The sequence below is a fragment of the Typopeltis vanoorti genome, chromosome 16 (genome assembly GCF_054136105.1).
Source record: "Typopeltis vanoorti isolate ZY-2024b chromosome 16, IOZ_Tvanoo_1.0, whole genome shotgun sequence".
In the NCBI taxonomy this organism is placed as follows: domain Eukaryota; kingdom Metazoa; phylum Arthropoda; class Arachnida; order Uropygi; family Thelyphonidae; genus Typopeltis; species Typopeltis vanoorti.
In genome coordinates, this window is record NC_143564.1 from 22,764,547 (window position 1) to 22,783,634 (window position 19,088).

General features: G+C 37.9%; 1 protein-coding gene across 1 annotated transcript in view; it reads right to left on the minus strand.

The window, feature by feature from the left end:
- LOC150097890 (sodium/potassium-transporting ATPase subunit alpha-like) overlaps window positions 1–19,088 on the minus strand; it is a 397,473-nt gene that overhangs the window by 316,024 nt on the left and 62,361 nt on the right. The window contains exon 5 of the mRNA XM_090406625.1: window positions 7,180–7,293. Coding sequence (XP_090262751.1) covers window positions 7,180–7,293 — 114 coding nt within the window. The remainder of the gene's footprint in view (window positions 1–7,179; window positions 7,294–19,088) is intronic.

The window sequence follows — 19,088 nt, forward strand, 5'->3', positions numbered from 1 at the left end:
ACATAAGTTCCCGTCTCTTTGATACTCCTGCATGTCTATTCATTTTCCAAGTCAAAACCATATGGTCTCTCTCTACAACTGGTGGGAGAGATGTCATCTCAGTTATTATCAACTCTTCTGATGCTATAACCAAATCGAAAACTCTTGAATCTCTTGTTCCCTCTGTTACATGTTGCCTAAGACATTTGTCCCTCAAGAATTCTGGAAATTCCATTCCCTTATTGCTACGTGCATCTTCCTCTCTCCAATTTATACTACTGTAGTTAAAATCTCCCATAACAATCATTCTTCTTGCACTTGCCAAACTTAGCTGTCTAAACATCTCCTGGTCCCCATCCTCTGTGCTCCTGGGTCTGTAGCAACACCCTATTAAATATCCTGTCTTGCCTACCTCTACCTCACACCATATGCTCTCAAAATCATTTGTCTCACTTCCTTCCAAAGCCTCCACTCTTAGAGGACATAGGTCATCACATCATAAGCAGTACCCCACCACCATGCTTTCCCCTCCTATCCTGATGAAAAATGCTATACCCAGCGACTTCTATTCCCGTTATTATATCCCCTTCTGTCAACCACGTCTCAGTGATCCCAATAATTTTTGGCAAGGCTGATGCTATCTTCCCCACTAATTCCTCTCCTTTATTCCGGATACTACTAAATATCCTGTCTTGCCTACCTCTACCTCACACCATATGCTCTCAAAATCATTTGTCTCACTTCCTTCCAAAACCTCCACTCTTAGAGGACATAGGTCATCACATCATAAGCAGTACCCCACCACCACGCTTTCCCCTCCTATCCTGATGAAAAATGCTATACCCAGCGACTTCTATTCCGGTTATTATATCCCCTTCTGTCAACCACGTCTCAGTGATCTCAATAATTTTTGGCCAGGCTGATGCTATCTGCCCCACTAATTCCTCTCCTTTATTCTGGATACTCCTGGCATTAGTATAAAGCATATAAATGCCATTGTTTCTATACCCAGCATTATCCCCTCAAGACTCCACTGGGCTCAGTGTTATCTGACATCGTCTCCCTTCTTCCAAGTATCCATTCCCACAAGAGGCCACCCCTGCTATTATCTTCCCTGGGACACAATGACACGTTCAGAACAGCAATCTCTCCAGATGCCTACATCCTTTCTCATTCAAATGTAAGCGGTCTCTCGGATATAATTCCTCTCTTTCCTCAAACGCACTCCAAGCATCCACATATACCAGTCCTCTCTTGTCACACATTCTCGCTATTATGCCATTCATTATCACCGCTCTTCTGCTCAGCTTATCATTATCATACCCAGACAACATGCACACTATTTTTTCTCTCTCTGTCTTCTTCCGTACAGCAAAAATCTCATATCTCTCACTGCCCGACTTACATTACCACTCAAGTCATTTATTCCTACCATCACAATCATCTCATCCACCCTTTCACCTCTCTTAATTGCCAAAACCACCCTTTCTATTGTTCCTCCTGGTAAACACTCCTCACGAATCCTATCTTGAACACCACGGATAATTGAGTCACCATACATTTTACCTCTTACCATTCTCTCTCTCTCTCTCTCTCGTATTGTTTCTATTCTCTCCTCTTCTTTCATTCCCATAGGTCTCTCTCATTCCCTCTCCTATTCTCTCTTCTAGCATTCCCATACCTCTCTCTCCTACTGTTTCCATTCCCCCCTCTTCTAGCACTCCAGTACATCTCTCTCATTCCATCTCTCCTACTGTTATCATCCTCTCGTCTTCTAGCATTCCTATACCTCTCTCTTATTACCTCTCTTCTACTGTTTCCATTCTCTCCTCTTCTAGCACCCACATACCTCTCACTCATTCCCTCTCTTCTGTTTCCTTTCTCTCCTCTTCTAACACTCCCAAAATTCTCTTTCTCCCCTACTTACTCTGATTCGGCTTGCATTTATCTCTTCCATTCTCTTAATCTTATCTTTCATACTTCTGATCTCATTCACAAGACATTCCACCTCCTCTTTCAGCTCATCTATCTCCCTCTGCAGGTCAGTCACTCTTAATCTAAATTCACTCTCCCAAACATAACCATCTCCTAAACTTTCACAGTCACTCACACCTTCCACACTATCAACTATTATTTTCTCATTCATATATATATATATTTTTCATTCTCTCCTATCACACTACTTGTCTTCCTACATTCATTCCCTATTCCTGGAGCAACAAGGTCGGATATTGATAATTCGAATGCACTTATTTCCTCCCACTGCCTGCATTTTGCACACTTACGCTCTCTTTCCCAAGCCATATATCTAATTCCTGAGACGCATACATGCCGCAAATACTGCATGCCACAAAGTCCCTTATGATATTGCTTATAATTGAGTTCTTAAATGGCGGAGGACTTGGCGATATGCCACTTGCGACTGCAGCTGAATCCGCCATCATTCCTTACTGCCGAGTAGCATAATCGTTAATTATTCAATTAATAAATTCCGTTAAATAAATAAGAAAAAAAAAGTACAAACAATTACAAGCAAAACAAAACATTTAATTACGCTAAATAAAATGAAATATCACTAAATACAGTAATGAAAACTTAGCTTCATTTTGTCTTCCACCGTTATGCATTCGATTCCGACGGTAACCAAAATATATTATATCACGACAGCAACTAACTTCCAAAAAACAACCACTGAAGTACACGCGTATTCAGAGAAACAATTTAGCACTCAAAAGCATAGAAAAACGGGGAAGAAAACGGACTATTCACTGATTAAAAATCACTTTCTTCTGCACAGCTCAAATTCGCCGCCACTTATCATAAGCAGTACTCCACCACCACGCTTTCCCTTCCTATCCTGCTGTAAAATGCTGTACCCAGCAACTTCTATTCCTGTTATTATATCCTATTCTGTCAACCACATCTATTTGATCCCAATAATCGTTGGCCAGGCTGATACTATCAGTGCCACCAATTCCTCTCCCTTATTCCGAATACTCCTGGCATTACTATGAAGCATAAAGATGCCATTTTTTCTATACCCAGCATTATCCCCTCTAGACTCCACTGGGCTCAACATTACCTGATGTCGTCCCCCTTCTCCCAAGTACCCATTCCCACAAGAGGCCACCCCTGCTACCATTCACACTGGGACACACTGACTCGTTCAGAACAGCAATCTCTCCAGACGCTTACGTCCTTTCTCATTCAAATGCAAGTGGTCTCTCGCATACAATTCCTCTCTGCTCTCAAACGCACTCCAAGCCTCCACATATTCCAATCCTCTCTTCTGACACATTCTCGCTATTATGCCATTCAATATCACCACTCTTCTGCTCAGCTCGTCCCTATCACACACACACACACACACACTATCTTTCCTCTCTGTGTCTTCTTTCGTACAACCTCAAGCAAGAATCTCATATCTCTCGCAACTCTAATTATACCACCACTCAAGTCATTTGTTCTCACCATCACAATATAAGAGTGGCTGATTGACAGATACCAAGAGTAGTATATGAAAAGCAGAATCAAGGAGAAGCCAAGTGACTAGCAATATGCCAAAAGGCTTTATGCTCGAACCTCTGCTGTTTAATATTTACATTAATCATACTGGAAATAATCAGAACATGAATATGCAGTTGTTTGCTGATGATGAAGAACTGGCTACTGTAATAGTTAATCAAGGTGATCTAGAGAATTTGCAATGATTTAAATATGCTACAAAATCTACTTTTCAAACCCTTCTTCACCATATCTTTATACAACTTCCGGGGATCCTCTTGTTCTTCCCATCTTAACGTCCACTCTTTTCAAAATTCCTTCATTATTCATCTGGTAGAATCCCTCTATCATTATCTTCTCTTTCCCTCCTATCCACCAAAGTCTGTAATACATGTTCCCTCAACTTCTCTGCATAACCAACACTCCAGAAGTCCTGGAGAGTACCAGTTTTATATGGAAAAGTGTAAAGTTATGAATTTTGGGATTAAAAAGACTAAAAGATATACTCCACCTGATAGAACCAGACTCTAGGGAATTGATAAAGCTAAGAATTTTGGGATGTCAATGAGTAGGAAGGTGAAGTTCAGAGGGCATGTGCTGTAAAAGTGGCTAAAACAATTCAAAGGATTAGTTGATTTGAAGTACACATTAAAAACCAGATAAGGAAGTTATCATTCCTCTTTATGAGGTGCTGATACAACCACATTTGGATTACTGTACATAGGTGTGGTCACCTGAGTGTCTTGGGGATGAGAAAGCAATGGAAGAGATTCAGGACTAAGTGATCAAGATATCAAGTTATTCCTGTAATGCTCCATATGTTTCAAGGAGTAGTACAGAGGTATTGGTGAACATTCTATGCCTAACCACACAATACTTAGGGATGCAATGATAATAACAAAGGAATTTTAATGGGGTGGGGTGGGGGAATATTTTGTCAACCAGTCTTGAACTTTCAACAAGTAAAAAATGAAATTTATTGCCCAGCAGCATATCAGCATAGTCAACTGCAGCAGATGCCAATTTATTTATTTATAACACAGTCAGAAATAGTTCAGAGTTGAATTTTTTCAATTTATTTCTGCTAGTTAAATAACTATCAAATAATGCCCGTGCCCAAAGTAATAATGATTTTATTAAGCTTCAACCCTCAAGAAATGTTACCAGCAATCAAATTTCATTATATTCCATTCAGCCAGTGCAGAATTATTAAAAGTTGAAACATTTTATCACATTTTTCCAATAAAAACATTCTGATTGAAACCAAATTTGTGCTCACTGCATTCACAATGCACCCCAGCAATGCATTCCACTCACCAACAACTCCCATGTTAAAAAAATCTACTTCTCACACCCCTTTTCACCATATCTTTATACAACTTCTGGTGATCCTCTTGTTCTTCCCATCTTAACATCCACTCTTTTCATAATTCCTTTGAAACATTTCTGGAATGCTTCTTTTGGGATACTATGCAGTTCAGTTAGCAATTTTTTTCTTTATTCAGTCAATCGACTCAAATCATCGGCCTTTCAATGTCAATTTCAATTTGGAGGATAACAAAAGTCTGCTCATGCAAGGTCATGTGAGTAAGCCGGTTGTGGAACAACCGTTGTTTTGTGTTTTGTCAAAAATTGACAGATTAGTAGTGATGTGTGTGTGAACACATTATGAAGATGAAGCATCTATCGATTTTCTCCTCCAAGCATCAGGCCTTTTTTTTTTTCTGATGGCCTCACAAAGATGTTGCATTATCCCATGATAATGATGCAATTTCCATTACCCCATGGAGATTGATGAAACCAGAGACTTGGGAATGTTATTGGATAGGGAGTTAAAGTTTCGGGGACACATAGTAAAAGTGGATCATCAGATCGCTTGGTTACAGAAGAGTACTTTGATGAGTAGAGAAAAGCAAGTTATTGTTCCTCTTTATCAAGCCTTGATAAGACCCCATCTTGACTACTGTGCACAGATCCGGGCACCAAGGTTTCTTGGTGGTGAGGAGGAGATGGAGAGGATCCAGAGGCAAGTAACCAAGATGGCAGCAGATCTATGGAACGAACCTTATGAGAACTGGTTGAAGATGTGTGGGTTACAGAATCTGGTTGATACGCAGAAAAGGGAATGATATGATTGAGACATAAATTACTAGAGGGTTTTTCAAGATTAATTGAGAGAAAATTTTTCAGAACAGGTCTGGTGGTGGGAGAACTAGGGATCATCCATGGAAACTGAGTAAGGGTGTAGTTAGCAGCAATGTTAGAACTAGGTTTTGTGCTTGGAGAGTAGTGAATGAGTGGAATAGGTTGCCAGAGTCTGTTGTGGGTGCCATAACTGTGAATGAGTTCAACGTCAAGTATGATAGATACTGCACAAATCTGGATAGTTCTTGACATGATGTTTAGGGCCTCCCTCGATGAGTCTAAGGACTCCTTGGAGTTGCCCATAATAATAATAATAATAATAATGAACTACTTTACTGATGCAACTGATGATGCTGGGAGTTCAATTAGGTTTAATTCTCAATGTTGAGGAAACTAAGGTAATGCAAACAGATTATAAATATGATTATTCTTGTTTTCTTAAAGGATGTGCTATAAAGCAAGTTTTTCATATTAGCTATAATGGAGAAGAATAAGTAGTGGGCAGGAGATTAGCAATGACTTCTAAAGTGTTCAAAACTTACACAAAGTTTGAAAAGACAATGGAATAGCATTAAGAATGAAACTTAAAATTTACCGTCATCTGGTTCTTTATGTTGAGCATGATGGAGCTGAGGCATGGATATTATGTAAGAGTAATAACAAGAGACGTGATGCATATGAACAGTGGTATTTAACATGTTCGCTGCCATGCTCCTCGAGCATAGTTTGTTACCACATGCCAAGCACTTTCACTTCTTCAAGGTCAGCATGAGTAATTTCGTTGCCGGCGGTAATCAATACACGAGTATATTCGTAGTTGGCTTGTGAGGCTCATATACCAACTATAAGTATACACACATTTGTTGGTACACTCTGCACACCAAGCATTTTCACTTTTTAAAGGTCAGTATGAGTAATCTCGTTGCCGGCGGTAATCGAGTATATTCGTAGTTGGCTTGTGAGGCACATATACCAACTACAAGTATACTCGTAGTTGGCAGCGAACATGTTAAGGAGTATCTTGGAAGTGAAGTAGTTTGGCCTTGTAAATAATGATAAGAAATTAGTTGTCACCCACACCTTAGCATATTCCTGTGTAAAGAAATGTTTAGTATCCTCCCATCTCATTTGATGCCCTACCTCTTTTTCCTAACATCTTCCAGATCAATCAGCACAATCCTGACTGGGGAAATGTCCTGCACTCTGAAGGCATGGCCGAACCACTTTAATAGAATTGGCTTGCAGTGGCATGAAGCAGTAGCAAAGACTCAGAGCAAACACAGTTGAACATAACAAGTGGTTAGATTTGACAGACTGCCATAATTGTTGGTTGTTTGAGGATATTTATTTATGTATGTACAGAGAATGTACAGTAATTCACTAATAATGAATACTAATAGATTTAAGAGCAGGAACTATATCACATTTTGTACATGACAAACAGATAAGCAATAGCCATAAGATATTCTGTTACATATATTAGTAATATAAGATGAAAAATTTAATAAATTTTCATTTCAAAATTTTAATGTAAATTAAATAAATTCCCACCTGTGGCACCATGTTTTTAAATGACTCCATAATTTTAGAACTTCTTGCTTCTTGGTAATAAGAGAAGCAGCCTGTTACAATTACAACAACAGCTAACACAACGCCAAGATACAGCTAAAAAAAGAAAATAAAAAAACATTTTAAATTAATATGATTGTCACTATTTTATACTGTAAAATAACTGGTCATAGTTCAAAGAAAAAAAACAATTTCTGCATACATGTTAAAGCAAAGTTCCTTCAGTTCTATAAAAAATAAGTAAAAAAAAAGTGGAAAAGAAAATTAATCCAAAAAATACTAGTTTCAACTATATCAAATATTATTCTAAACATGACTGCACCTGAAGTATAATCCAATTCTAGATTCTATAATAAGATGCAAAGAACATAGACACCACATCCAAATGGGCTCAGAAGACATTTCCAGAAAACAAATACTTTCCATTTAAATTGATGTTTAACATTTTGATTAACGGTTGACTAAAATTATAACAATTAATATCTGATAATAAGTAAAAATTGTTATAATTAATAGTATGTTAACAGTACAGCAAAGGCAATATGACATTTTTACTGCTATATTTTGATGATGGATTTTGTTGATGAATTTAACCTTGGGCAGTGTGGAAGAGGAAGATGGTTTGTTTGAGGGCCATAATTGCATGTGTGAATGCCAAAGAGAAAGCAGGATGTGTGTGGAGAAAAACAGAAATGGTGAGGATCTATGAGATGGAAGGAATAAGGACTGACTTGAGGAGGATGAAGATATCAGGAGGCTGGAGAGGTTAGTCAGTGACAGGAGAATAAGAGTAGGTGTGAAAGAAGAGTGTCATCTATGGAAATTCAATGATTCAGAGTGTGCAGAGTAGAGTGCCAAAGGTGTGCTTGCATGGTGGAATGATAGGGTGTCAATGGCAGTGAAGAGGAGTGAAAACATAGAGAAGATGACGGTAATGGTTGGTACAAATGACTTGAGAGGTAGCATGAATTGTGTAGCGTGAGATTTATCGATGTTAGGGATAGTGCAGCAGAAATGTGTCCAAGGAAAGATAGTGAGCATGTTGCCCCAGTATGATAATAGGGAGTGGAGGAGAAGAGCATGATAATGAATGAGATGATATTCAAAATATGTAGATGCATTGAGTACATTTGAGGAAAAGAGAGCTGTATGCAAGATACAGATTACATTTGAATGCAGAAGGATGCAGGTATTTGGAGAGAAAGTGTTGTTTTCTGGGCAAGTGAGTGTGTCAAGACAAGGAAACTAATATTTAATGGGTGGAATGCAGCAGAAGTGGCCTCATGTGGGATAGTGGCTCTTGAGAAATGAGAGGGGATGTACTTTTTTTAAGAGCCAGGTGAAGAATAAGGGAAGTAATAATGGGTATAGGAATACTGGGTATGCACTGGTTTTTCTGTATACAAATGCTAGTAGCATTAGGAATAAGTTCATAGCATTGATAGTTTCTCCAAAAATCATTGGTATCAGTGAAACGTGGTTAATAGGATGACAGAAATCAAAGGGTGCAGCTTATTTCAGCAGGAAAGGGAAGATAAACAGGAAGTTTTACTCATGATAAGAGATGAATTGTGCCCTCTCAGGGTGGAGAATCACTGTGGAAATAATACTAATGGCTTTGAAAGTATATGGGGCAAGATAAGATATTTAGTGGGATGTTGCTATAGGCCAGGGAGGCACATTAGTTTGGCAAGTGCAAAGAAAGTGATCATTATGGGGGGACTTCAACTATAGTGATATAAACTGGGCAGAGGAGACCACATGCAAGTAATAAGGGAACTGAATTTTTGGATTTCTTGAAGGACAACTGTCTTAGGTAGCATATGAAGGAAGGAAGGAACATGAGGATCAAGAGTTTTGGATTTGGTCACAGCATCAGAGAATCTGATTGTGACTGAGATGTCATGCTTCTTGACTTGGAGGATGAATAAGCAGAAAGAATTTATGTGGAATTAAAAGACAGGCAACTTTCACAGACTTGGAAACCATCTTGCAGCAGTACAATGAATGAAAGAATTTGAATAAAGATCATTCGGTAGTGCATGAGAGATACTTAAAAAAAAATTGTTGACAGCAATGGAAGATAGCATATGTTGAAGAAGATAAAGCAATTTGGAGTCAAATGGATGACAAGAGAAATAAAAGAAAATCTGCAGATTTAAAAAAGATTATGGAACACATAAAGATAGAGATGAACATTTACATGAGGAATATAAGGCTCAAGCTAGGAAAGCAACAACCAGTATTGTAAAGAGAGTAAATTAGAATATTAGAGGAGACTAGCACTGCTATCCAAGGAGAATACGACAGAGTGTTTTTGCTATGTGGTGAGCAGGAGGAAAAATGACAGTGGATGACCTGATTCCCATTTCCTTTCAATAATTACATTATTGAAAGGAAATGGGAATCAGGTGACAAATGCAGATGACACAGCTGAGATATGTAATGATCACTTTATTAGAGTGTTCCACCTTGGTACAAAAGGCTTTATTCCTAGAATGGTAATGAGTGGTGAATTAAGATGTATTCCAACAGTGGGTATTAGTTCCATGAAAATTCATCGAAAAAACAGTTAATCGAAAGAGAATTCATCTAAAAGGCAATTCATTGAAAAAACAATTCACCGAAAATTTTAACTAAAATTTCATTAAATTGATCTAGCCAAAGCAGAATTGCTAATATCATTTCGAAACTTTTTTCGAAAATGTTATGATAAAAGTGATCCATTTAGAACAAAAACTGAACCATGCAGACAGCTTCTTGTACTGACAACTTCTATTAATAAACAAATAAAACTTCTACTAATAAACAAAGAAATAACATGACAACTTCTGCTGTCATGTTATTTCTTTGTTGCCCCGAATATAGGTGAACTGAAAACTTGAACGGTTTGACCATTTTCTTGGAAAAGTTTCAAATAGCGAATCTGATTCAGATTCGCTATTTGAAACTTTTATTCATCCCATAATAATTGCTGTATTGAAGTCGCATATACTAGTAACAATAATAATAATGGAGCCTGCGTAGGCTGGGTTTTTCCTCCCGGAAACAGGCAAATCAGTCCCATGAACAGACATGAAACAGTTATCGGACAAGAAAGACAATAAGAAACCATATTGTTCTATAATTATTCCCTATTAAAGTAGCATTGCTTTCTCACTCTGCACAGTTCAGTATTTGTTCTAAATGGATCACTTTTATCATAACATTTTCAAAAAGTGAAAATTCTCGATGACTTTTTTTTTCTTTTCTATGAATCGCATTTTCGACGAATTGTTGTTCGATGAATTGTTCATTCGATTAATTGCCTTTTTGATGAACTCTCTGGATACCTGGGTACTGTATATGCTAAATGTCAACATGGCAGAAGACACTGGATGAAATTTCACCATGTTTCAAAGGAATGTGCTGCAGAATTGACTGTATCATTGATCTGGCTGTTTAATGAAAGTCTTTCAATAGGACTGGTTCCTGGAGAGGGGAAGGAGGGTAAGATAGCGCCATTGCATAAAGGTGGTGGTAGAATTAAACCAAATAAATAATTGGTAGCATAGTCAAGCAAAAAAACTTCCGTCAACTATCTCTAATCCAGAGAATTTTAATAATAAGGTGTGACACCTTTTAGCAACTCATATAATGAAATATGACTTCTCCATTACTTCCATCTTAGTATCACCACCTCTAGGTCTGGCTCCCACTGATGAGACCTCAATAAAGGTCGAAACCAGTCTGGGTGGTAACCCTTCCCTTAATGCATAGCATTATACATGTCTGCAGGGAGATGTGCTTTGCATTATGGGATACTAAGGCAAGTGATGAGAAATTATGCCACCTTTGCCAAGCATTGCCCTAGTCCTGAAAATACCTGATGTGCAAACTTTGTTTGCTTACACTTGGATAAAGGATTAAACCAAATATATAATTAAAGAGAGGGAGCTAGTGAGCCAAGTGCTGTGGATGCGATTTGAAGAGCTCCTGATTCAGATAAGTTTTACTAGAAATAATTAAGTATATATGCTTAATTGTTTGAGTAAGAGCGGCTGTAAACGTTGTGCGCTACCGGTATTATTAGTGTGGGGGATTTTTCTTGCCTAAACTAAATTACGAAATCATTATTATTAGACCTAGTAAAATGCAGACAGAAAAAAAAAAAATGGTGGCGGCATTGTCATTCCATGATTTTAAATTAGATTTCAGTCGTTTCGTTAAGTGTGAGGTCTGTTATATGTATTCCTTTGATTACATAAATGATTTGTGGATGTTTAGTGCGGATGGAAGAAGGGTGTGTGCGAAGTGTGACCTGAACGAGGAACTGATGAATGCAAATATGAAATTGATGACAGAAAGTGTTAGTACCGATTGTGTCGCAAGTGTACGTTTGAAAGAGAAGGATGTGAGAAAGAGAGGAAAAAAAATGTTAAAAAATCAGGAAAAAAGAAAAAGAGTGATTTGGAAACCGTAACAGATGTTAAAACGGGCAAAAGTGAGGTGGAAATAAACGAAATTGAGAGAACGAATGAAAGTAGAAATGCCGTGATGCAGAAATCGCAAGTGAAAAAAATCGAAAGAATAAATGATAGCGAAAAAAGAATGAATGATGGCGAAAGTTCGATGCATGTTGGACTGAAAGTACTGAAACAAAGAAAGATGAATGAGAGTAAAAGTGAGAAGAATGATAGCGAAAGTTGGATGCATGTTAGTCCGAAAATATGGAAACAAAGAAAGATAAATGAGAGTGAAAGTGAGAAGAATGATAGTGAAAGTTGGACGTATGTCGAACCGAAAGTACGGAAACAAAGAAGGATGAATGAGAGGGAAAGTGAGAAGAGGGGATCAAGAGTTAGAAAGTTGGAAAGATTTAATGATAGAGAGAATGTGTCACAAGATTCGGAAAGTGAATTGGATTGGATGAGCTAAACACTTAAATAAATTGAGTGATTGGGCAAGCAAATGGGGATGAGAGTTCAATGTTGCAAAATGTAAGGTTTTAAAATTTTTAAAACAAAGATGGGATGCAGAATTTATGCTTGGTGAGAATATATTGTTGGAGGTAGAGGAAATAAGAGATCTGGGGGTGATAGTGGATAAGGATCTAAAATTTAGGGAACACATCACCAAAATTGTGAAGACAACACAAAGACTTCTGGGAATGATGCAGAGGACACCGACGTGTAGAAGTAGAGAGATTCTTGTTCCGTTGTATAAGGCTTTGATTAGGCCACACATGGACTATTGTGCCCAGATTTGGTCACCAGATTTTCAGAAGGATGAAGAGATGTTGGAAAGGGTCCAAAGGCGACTGACTAAGGTAGTTTCTAATCTCTGGAATGTTGAGTATGAGGAAAGATTGAGAAGATGAAATTTGCAGAGTCTGGTGGAGAGAAGGAAGAGGGGAGATATGATACAGACCTACAAGTTGGTTAGGGGTTGTTATAAGATCAATGGTGGAGAAGTTCTACAGAGAATAGTGGGAGATCAGGGGAGAACCAGAGGTCATTCCTGGAAACTGTATAAAGAGAGTGTGAGTAGGGGAGTGAGAGGCAGGTTTTTTTCGTGCAGAGTTGTGAATGATTGGAATGCCTTGCCTGAGAGTGTGGTGTCTGCAAGGAGTTTGAGTGTGTTTAAGACACGTTATGATGAGATGTGATAAAAGGACCTCCAAGATGAGTCTTTGACTCCATGAGGTCTTGTTTAATAATAATAATAATAATTAATAGAGGCATCAAACTATAGAACATTTTGTTCTGATTTTGGAGAAATTTGTTTCGACTGTAGTTGTTAAGATTTTGGAGAAACTATAAGAACTCATGTACAGAATTTGGAAAATGGGGCAATATTATTTATGCAGGGAAGCATGGACTTGTTAAAGGATACATTTGTTTTAGTAATCTGGTTAATGTCATTGCATAAGGTCAATGGTAGAATTGAGGCATAAAATTATAGACCTGTTTATATTTTTTTCTGTAAATATTTCTGTTTATATTTTTGCTGTTAATATTCTGGAGAAGGTATACATCATTTTTTTTTTTTTTGATTTTTCAAAGGCATCTGACAGGATAACACTTGACAAGTTGATTTTTTAAGTTTCAGTATGCAGATATGGATATCAAGTTAGTGGATTAGATTTGTGACTAGCTTTCTGATAGATATCAGAGAGTTGTACATAGGGGAAATAGTATCAGGGAGTAGGAAAGTACAAGTGGTGTTCCACAGGTTTCAGTACTGGGACCATTACTGTTCAATCCTTATGACAATGATATTGTCACAGGATACAGGTTGATTCAGTTGTTCACAGATGATGTGACATTTGGAAGGGTTATTAGCAATAATGCTGATGTTTTGGCTCTTCAAGAGAATTTGAATATGCTGGCAAGAGGGGTTAATCACAAACATGGGAGGTTGCTGGACCTATTGATACCATATGGATGGGTAGAAAGCAAGGAGAAACATGCTCAAACTGGATTTAAAGTACTCTTTAGGAAATACATAAGAAGAAAAACTGTTTCAAAAAGTAGCTATGGAAGAAATGAACAAAGAGGAAGAAAAATTTGTTCTGCAAGTTTTGGGATGAACCATAAAGGAGTATTAAATAGCTATTGGAAGTGCTTAAACATATTGAGAAGTGACTAGAGGAATTATCAATACCAATTTTGATGACCAGCGATGAAATATTTGTACAGTAAGCAGCCAAAACAGAATGTCTCTGTGAAAGCAAGTAGAGCAAACTGGTAAGAGGTGGGTCTTTAATCAACCTAATGCTCTCTTCTGTACTGAGTGAAGTAATTTAAGGATGCATTTAGGGCTACCACCCCCAAAAAAAGTGAGAATGGTATTCAATGGCTGGACAGATTTGTGATTCTTGCTTAGTTAAGAGACATTCAGTAATACAGCAATGCCTTCACCAAAAGAGAAAATTAATTTCTGATAAGAAAAATTGGAGGTTAATCTCAAGAAAATAAATCCCATCTTGTCTAGAGATCTGGGTTGTTTCAAAAATAAGACTGGAAGAAAAGACAGGATTAGGTTTTATTTCATTGAGAGTTTTTATGTTTTATGTTGATTTCAAATGTTTTACTCTCAACATTTGTTTAAAATAGCACATAAATCCCCCCCCCCATAAAAATTAATCATGATATATGTAAGTGTTACAACTGATATTTGAAAATGATTGCACATGATAATAATAAATGATCATGTGTCATTAATAAAATGGGTAAGTTCTTCATGTCTCATAGAGTAATGTCATGTCATATCCCCATGTGTCAGGACACAGAGGTCTGACATATGTCAGTTTACAGGCTGAAGTTAACCCTGTGAGAATGTCTAGTCCTCAGCAGAGTGCCAACAGCATCGAACGATTGCCTTACAGCTACTAAACACGCTCAAACTTGCTTAACTTTTTTTCTGCAACATTAGTAGCAGAGACTCTACCAATCGACCAAACTTTGCTGGCCTCATATACTAATAAACACACTAATACATACAGGGTGTTTCAAATTAAAGTACCTCTATTCAGAGCACTCTATAGAGAGAACCAGTAGACAAAATACCCTAAAATATGGTGAGTAACCTAACCAGATTATCGGGAAGACAGTTTGACAATAAAAAAAAAAAGTTCAAAAAATGATGGATAGAGGAAATGTGGTGCTATGAGTGGGAGAAAATTACGTTAATGTGAACCAGATGGTATATGATTGTGAAATGATTCAGAACCAATGACAAACAAAGTTATTAGATGATATGAAATAAATATATAAATAAATACATAAATAACACATAGAGCTGAGATGCTGCAAGGAGTTATCGAGACCTGGACGATCAATGAAGGTGATGTTTTCAAGGTGTTGCTTTTGTGCAGGACCAAAAAAACATTAACATTGTGCAATTTTATCTTTCAAATCTGCAAGATGAAGAACTTTGTCCCAATGCACCATGCATTTGAGGTAACCCCAAAGCCAAAAGTCACAGGAGTTAAGATCTGGTGGATGCAGTGGCCACTTTATAGAAAATTAGCAACTCGTTACTCTAACCTCTGTGAAATGTTGACATAAGCAATTGTTGAACTTCACATCCTATGTGGGGGAAGTGCTCCATCTTGCATCAACACTGTTATGTTGATTCAAGATACTGAGATTGAAATAAACATCATCAAATAACTTTGTCACTGATGCTAAATCATTTCTCAATCACATACCATCTGGTTCACATTAATATAATTTCTCTTGCTCACAGCACCATATTTCTCCTATTAGTCATTTTTAAACCTATTTTTTTTATTGTCAAATTATTTTCCCCATGATCTGGTTAGGATACACACCAAGTATAAGGGTATTCAGGTATTTCATCTATTAGTTCTCTCTCTACAGATTGCTCTGAATGAGAGTACTTTAATTTCAAACATCCTATATAACTAATTGACATATTGACTTCAACATTGGTACTGTAGTTAGACAGGGTAAAAACTAGCCATAGCATTAACAAAAAGCTTTTAAACTGACCTGGTGCAAGATTAGTTAATAAATAATAAATAAATAATAAGCTAACACCTTTTATTCCTTATAGGGAGTAGGCAAGGCCTTTAAACCCTATCTAGCTTTTGGAGACTGAGTGGCCAGTTCAATCTCCACCGGTAGCCTATCAGTGATAGCTGGCTGTCTATTACTAATTATAGACAGCCACAGATGAAGAAACCAGCAAACAAATGCTACCATCTCTTGGTACCTAACCCTAACAGAATATGTTACTGTCTGAAATAATGTGGGTTCTATAGTCGATTTATTTGAGTTTGCAGAATGAAAAACTTGGGTTTTTCATGGCAGAGATTGACTAACTCGGGAATTGGTCAAAGAAAGACTTAGATTAAGTTCCTCCAGTCAGTGACTAGACTTGAACTATAAGTCTATCTTCAAGTGGCCTAGTGCAGAAGATGTAAGCACCACTTCCACTGAGCTATACAGGCCTCCATGATTAGCTGGAAACTCTAATCATGCACCTTAATTATTACGAAAGAAAGAAGATCGAAAAATGTTTCATACTTTTATAACACATATACATATACAGCAATATGATGAAAGGAAACTATATGATACATAAAAAAAAAAGTAAATATACACAAGGTACAACTGCAGTGAACATAGTAGATCAGCATGGTAGTTGAAGATCTGCATGCACAAGCACATATTATTATTATTATTAGTAGTAGTAGTAGTATTATCCAGGCCTCCATGTAGTCTAAAGACTCATTTTGGGAGGTCGTTTTGAGAAAAAAAATTTATCATACCACTCTTTGAACTCAATGACCATTCCTGCTCCAACCACTCTCTCAAACAATGCATTCCAATTCAACCAACCTCCATGCAAAGAAACCACTCCTCACCCTCTTGTACACAGCCTCCTTTGTAACTTGCAGGGATGGCCCATTGTCATCACTCCTTCCCACTTTCACCAAGTGAAAGAACTCTCCAATGTCTATCCTGTAACTGCCTCTCAAGAGTTTAAAAGTCTCGATCATACCACCTCTCCTTCTTCTATCCACCAAACTCTGCAGTCCACATTCCCTCATTTGATCCTCATACCTTATATTGTACAGTCCTGAAACCATCTTTGTTATCTGCCTCAGTACCCTTTCCACAGTCAATTTATCCGCTTCAAATACTGGGGATTAAATCTGAGAACAATAGTCTAAGTATGGTCTGATCAGGGTCTTATACCACAGAATGATAACTCTTTTGTCTCTGCAGGTCAGCGTCCTTCTCAGTATTGCAGCAATCCTCTGAGTTACCCTCACCACCTTTGCAATATGCTCCCTGAATTTCAGTTTTCTATCAATTATCACCCCCATATCTCTTGTCTCCAATACCTCCTCCAATCGAGTATGCATGCTTTCATCGATGGATCTCAAACCTCAAGACTTTACATTTTGCTGCATTGAACTGATACCTCCATTCATTTGCTCATCTGTCTAGTTTATTCAAATCCTCTTGCAGGGCTGCCACATCTGCACTATTACTGATAACCCTTCCCAGCTTCACATCATCTGCAAACAATTGAATGTCCCCTTGTAATCCATTGACAATATCATTGATATAAAATTGAACAATACACGTCCCAGTACTGAACCCTGTGGAACCCCACTTGTAACCTGCTTCCTTGATATTGCCGCAACATACACAACTCTCTGATACCTATCAGTCAGCCAATCCTGAATCCATTTGACTAACCCAAACATTTAAACCCATGTATTGCAACTTAAATATCAGCTAATCATGTGGCACCCTGTCAAACGCCTTTGCAAAGTCCAAAAAAATGGCAGTATATGCCTTTCCCTCATCAACTGCTCTTGTCACTTTATTATAAAAGGCAATCATATTACTAAAGCAAAAATGCCTCTTAACAAATCCATGTTCATTCTCACAGATCACATTACCCTCATCTGCCCAGTGCTGAATATAGTCCCTCACTAATTTCTCCAAGACCTTAACAACTACTGACGACACATAAACAAGCCTATAATTAGACACTTCCAGTCTGCTACCACCCTTATGCAGCGGCACTATCATAGCTTCCTTCCATTCCCTGGGTACCTTTCCCGCAGCCAGACTTTTATCGAAAAGCCAGGTCAATGGAGCTGTCAGTTCTTTAGCACATTTTCTCAAAACCCATGGTGAAATACCATCCAGTCCAACAGCTTTACTGGTATCCAGAGTACTCAGTATTTGGAACACACTGTCCTCTTGCACCTCTAAATCCTGAACCTGCCCTATCCCTCTAGTATTAAACCCTCCTCCAGGATGAAATACTCCAATAAAATGCTCATTGAACAACTCCACTATGTCCTCTGCATCAGTCACTCTATTCCCATTTTTATCCTGCAATGTCATTCTTCCACAATCATTTCTCCTCTTACTGGCCACATAGCTAAAAAATTCCCTAGGATTTTCTCTGGATCTTAGTGCCAATCACTTCTCATATTCCAGTTTTGCCTTCCTCACCATTCTGGTCACTCTCCTGGCCTGTGTCTTATATTCTTTGTGTATCTATCCTCCACCCCCTCTCCTTATATCTCTTCCTTAATCTCTTTTACAAATGCAGTTTCTGTTTGATATCGTTTGTTATCACTTTACACCAAATTGTGTCTGCTTCTTCACCTGTGGAATACAGCTTACTATTGCTGCTAACAAATATTCTTTCACAATTTCCCAAGCACTAATGATATCCTGGCCTTCCAATTCTGCCCTCCATGGAACTGTCCCTAGTTGATACGTAAGACTATTATAATCACCTGTCTTATAATTCCACATACATTCCCTTTTCTTTGATACACCTGCATGTCTGTTCATCTTCCAAATCAAACCACATTGTCACTCTCTCCAACTAGTGGGAGAGATGTCATCTCACTTATTATCAGCTCTTCTGATGATATGGCCACATCCAAAACTCTTGAATCTCTTGTTCCCTCTATTACATGCTGCCGAAGACATTTGTCCCTCAAGAAGTCCAGAAATTCTACCCCCTTTTTACTACTTGCATTTTCCTCTTCTCAGCTTATGCTGCTATAGTTAAAATCTCTCATAACAATCATTCTTCTTGCACTTGCCAAGCTCAACTGCCTAAACATCTCTTGGTCCCCACCTTCTGTGCTCCCTGGTTTATAGCAACACCCCATTAAATATCCTGTCTTGGCAACTTCTACCTCATACCATATCCTTTCAAAACCATTTGTGTCACTGCCTTCCAAAGCCTCCACTCTTAGAGGACATAAGTCATCACTTATCATAAGCAGTACTCCACCACCATATTTTCCTTTCCTATCCTGCTGAAAAATGCTGTGCCCTGCCACTTCAATTCAGGTTATTATATCATCCTCTGTCAACCATGTCTCAGAGATCCCA